The sequence below is a fragment of the Amblyomma americanum genome, chromosome 3, assembly GCF_052857255.1.
Source record: "Amblyomma americanum isolate KBUSLIRL-KWMA chromosome 3, ASM5285725v1, whole genome shotgun sequence".
In the NCBI taxonomy this organism is placed as follows: Eukaryota; Metazoa; Arthropoda; class Arachnida; order Ixodida; family Ixodidae; genus Amblyomma; species Amblyomma americanum.
In genome coordinates, this window is record NC_135499.1 from 169,835,184 (window position 1) to 169,839,597 (window position 4,414).

The 4,414-nt window shown below is 52.7% G+C and overlaps 1 protein-coding gene across 1 annotated transcript; it reads right to left on the reverse strand.

Moving 5' to 3' along the window:
• Positions 1–563: 563 nt before the first annotated feature.
• On the reverse strand, positions 564–2,264 carry LOC144125395 (uncharacterized). The gene has a single exon (XM_077658746.1). The coding sequence runs from the start codon at positions 1,987–1,989 to the stop codon at positions 1,126–1,128; it is 864 nt and encodes a 287-aa protein (XP_077514872.1). The 5' UTR covers positions 1,990–2,264; the 3' UTR covers positions 564–1,125.
• Between the last annotated feature and the right edge of the window lie 2,150 nt (positions 2,265–4,414).

The following is a 4,414-nucleotide window of genomic DNA, read 5'->3' on the forward strand; positions in this document are numbered from 1 at the left end:
CCTTATTTCGTTATAACCACCCGGCAGACTCACAGCGGTGAAGGCCTCGAACCGAGTTCGAAGACTTGAGGGCAACTCGAGGAAACGAACTGTGCTGGGCGTTCTTGTTTGGACAGACGAATTTGTATCGACGGCTTCCTTGATTTCTTCTTATTCCTTTTTAAGCCAACTGGTTCTGTTCGGAATCTGACGTTCGCATTGCTGCCCGCTGGACAGGGCCTGCAGGCGAGGGCCGTTCAAGCGGCGCAAACTGTCTCCGCTGTTAGCGCTTCGTGCGGCAGTTGCTTGAAAGAAGCGCGTCTGTCTTCCCTCAGCCGCTGCCCTTGTCGGCCCCGCGCTGCGCGGTGAAAATGCGCCGCGCCTGAATGGCGCGCTGACAGGTGGCCTGATGAATGCCGTAATTTCTTGAAAAGCCGCGCGGCGCACACCCTGCTCGAGCTCTGCAGGCCTTTTGTGGCCGTCTGCCTTCCGCGTATACAAAGAGTCAATTGCTCTTGTTCTCCATCGGCGACTGGTGCCTTTGTGCTCGTCTGCGGCAGACCTTTCTCCTTTTTTCTTCTCTCTCTCTCTATCTCTTTGGAGGGCTATTCTTCTTTGCTCCGGCTTTTCTTCTTCTGGCATATCTTCCTGACAATGTGCGCCGCTTTATTTGAAGGAATGTTTTTCTTCTTGGCTTGACTCGTAGCTGTGCGCCGACTCCGTGGCATCTTTTGTTGAGCTCGCCCGAGCCGCTCGCTGGACTAGAAAGCATTCCAGCGGTTGGTAGTCCGTTCCATCATGGTTCGGAGTGGACAGTCAGTGCAGCAAAGAAACGCGCATTTGAGCCTGTACGTATTTACAAAAGCAGCGGAGAGATTATCGTGCTTCAGAAAGCCGAAGACAGTATGTACAGAAAGCGAATGACGATGAGTCTCTGGCACCTTCGTAATGACAATGAACGAAGATCATACTTTGGCATTCTCTTGGCAGGTCGAAGCTCGCGGTTGGTGAAGCAGTGTCCGTTTAGAAGGTTCCCACCATAAAGAACGTGATGCTCACCCTGAAGTCGCTCGCCGAGGCTTCGGACGTCTGTGGCACAGAGGAAGAACGCAAATGCATGAAGGTGCATACGCGACCAACGGTAGTTCAGGCCATAGGTGAAGTGGCTAGGACCGTGGGGGGCCTTGCGAGTCCCATCCCTTCGTGATGCTTGAGCAGGAAGCACGGGAAAGACGGGTGCAGGGCGGCTGCTGGTGGGTAGTAGGGTTGGCACGGGCACGGCAAGAAGCCGCCCTGTCCTGGAGGAGGCAGCGGGCACAGGAAGTTGCTCGTCGCCGACGAGACTGGAGGCGACTGCGAAGCGAACAAGGGTGACGGCGATGCCAGCTCGCTCTTGTAGTACAATGGCGCCGCCTCGCCTCGGAGCTTGGCCAGGCTTGAGCTTAGCCAGTGCTGGGAAGCGGAGACAGGAGGCATGGCCGACATCGTTGGACGCACTGTGGCAGCCTTTTCGCTCTCCAGGCGGCTGTAGGGGGACTCGAAGGCGAAGAAGGGCCGCTCGGTGGCCATCGACGCCAAAGGTTTCGCCACCACCGTCGCCGGGCTTGTCGCCGTCGCGGTCTCACCAGTGGGGCTCCCAGCTGCCACGGGCTTCAGCTTGCGTCGCGGTCTGTACTTGTAGTCGGGGTGCTCCTTCATGTGCAGCGCCCTGAGCCTCTTGGCCTCGTCTATGAAGGGCCGCTTGTCGGACTCGGACAGCTGCTTCCACTCGGCTCCCAGGCGCTTGGAGATCTCGGAGTTGTGCATCTTGGGGTTCTCGATGGCCATCTTGCGCCGTTGACCCCGAGACCAGACCATGAAAGCGTTCATGGGACGCTTGACGTGGTCCGCGCTGCCGCGGCCTCCGTTGCCGGCTGCGACGCTCGTTGCGTTGGCGGCGGCGCTGGCCATGGCACCGGGCCCTTTCTGGATCACGGAAGGATGTGGCAGGAGCATGGCTGGCTCGCACATTGAGCGCCGGCGTCCGAACAAGAGAGATGACGAATGTTCGAGCGTGCGTCGCACTGTGCGATCATGCAACAATAGCAGAAGACTGACGACTCGCCGGCTTTTTCTTCTGTTTTGCCTATTGCGCAGCGAAGTGGTGGCGAGGGAGAGCACAGCCCGAGCCGCGATCGCGCTTGAAGTGCGCCAGGAGGGAGAGCCGCGCAGGGTCACGAGTCGAATGAGCGGGCGAGGAGGCTCGGCGGTGCCTTTGTGCTGCCCGCGTGGATGGGGCGGGATCGGAGCCGCCCCGGGAGAGAGCGGTGCGACTCCAACTGGCTGGCCGGGACGGCCGAAGGCGGAGCAGCTCGAAAGCCGAGCCGAGCCGATCCGAACGCCAAGCCAAATCTTCCGGCCGCGCTAGCCGCGCTGTTTCGGTGGCGCCGCCGTAGGTGCGCCGCCGCGCCTGCTGACACAGTTGGAGACGGCCTGCCCGTGGTCTGTCTGTGCGCCCGATGAGCTCGCGTGGCTAAGCGGTCTGTGAGGCCATCTGACGCGTAAGAATCGCGCTCGGTTGAGCGTTGGTATTGGTGTCGCCGCGGAGTGCTCTCTAGTTCAAAGGATGCGGGTGGCCTACAGCGCTTTGTTTTCCAAGCTTTAGCCGCTGTCTCCGCGTTTGCACTCGCGCTCATTAAGGAGCACTGGCGCTTACTTTGGTATTGGTGGATTAAGGGGACGCACTGATTGTAAGCAGCCATGAAATAGCGCCTTTCGATGTCCTGTATACATCACTCTGTAAATACGTCGGATCCAAGCACTTTTCGACGCAAGGGTCTGGTCGTAGCAAGTGTTTGCTGACCTTTTCGTGCTTTATGTAAGTTCACGCGTGGGCTTTCAATTCATGTAATGAGGCAATTCGTTTTATGGGCAGGCGAAACAGCGGCGAGGATGCAGACGTATACTGAATACATTGCCCAGGTGTTTAACGGCTCATCGATCGCAATACATTCAGCTTAATTCATTTTATGGAATGGAAAGAAGCAAGTAAGTTAGATCACCCACCTTTTCAAGACTGAAACCTGTGTTTGTCTTGCCCATTTCTGTCATCTGCTGGAAAACAGAAAGAAACGCCATGCCGTTAGTATAGCAAGAGTATGACAGTATAACATGAGTATAACAGATGCTATTGCCACCCACCATGATATCAATTATTTTAGCAGTATACATGCGGGATTCGTCGAAAACTAAACACGCTTTTACTCAACGTTTATTAACGCTCGCTGTATCTGCCATCTCAACAAAAAAGGCCGAGAATGACAAGACAAGCAGCGTCGTTTATATTTATTCGTCAGCGTTGTTTTCGTTGCGTGCGTTTTTAGCGGCAGTGCCGCATTTCTGCATGGTTGTCATTATCGTACTCATTGCTTTCAAATTGGATATAACTTTTTAGGTGACTCCCTTTGGTTGGGTTAGTGCTCCAGCTGTCAATTATAAAGTTGTATGGTGCACTGAGGGACATCCGAATGCAGTGCATGTTTAAGCGGTTCCTTTATACCGGGGCTTGAAAGAGCGAGAGGGAAATGCATGAAACAGGTAGACCAGAACTCAACACTTCCCGACTGCTGTGGCCTCTAGAGTGCATCTAAAGGAAATCTGGAGCCTTGCCTGGCCTGAACCTGAGAAAAACATTGGAAGCTGCTGATGAATCTGGGTATATGATCATATGGAGGCACATGGTCTTACTAGAATTCGTATAGAAAAACACACTACGTGACGGAGACACGGCTTTCGACGTCGGGTTTCTAGAGTCATTGTTTGAGACAAAGTCGGAGCTGATACTGCCACGTCCATTTCCGCAGGTAACCTGGAAATTTTTTATGCAGTTACGCAAGCGTATTTTTCTTTGAGTTGCATTTGTTAGCAATTTCGTTCTGCGTGTATAAGACAAGCCCGATACTTCCAATGTATTTTGAAGCAGACCCGCTTTTTCAGCGACTACAATATTTAGCTTAACAGTAGCTTGGTTTGGGCTAGTTGGTAACAGTTCTTAGAAAACATAGCGCAAAAAGGACACGGACGACACAGAAGTGGACAGGACAGCGCCTGTCCTGTCCACTTCTGTGTCGTCCGTGTCCTTTTTGCGCTATGTTTTCTAAGAAATATTTAGCTAATTCGCATTTGATTTGTTTTGTCCCCCTTTTCGTCGCCTTTTAACTGAACAAGAATTGTAGCAAATATTCATGGTTTTGTAATCTTTTTTTCGGAAACCAATCTATTTTATTGTCATCATAGAAGACAACTATTAGAAAAAGCCTACCTCGTGGCTGTGTACCATTTGATTTCACTAGCTTTGTATCTGTGTGCAGATAAATTTGAAAATAAGAACAGACTTCTACCGCTTTTTTTTTTCCTCAGTGGAACAAACATTACATGACATATTTAAGGTAAAAGA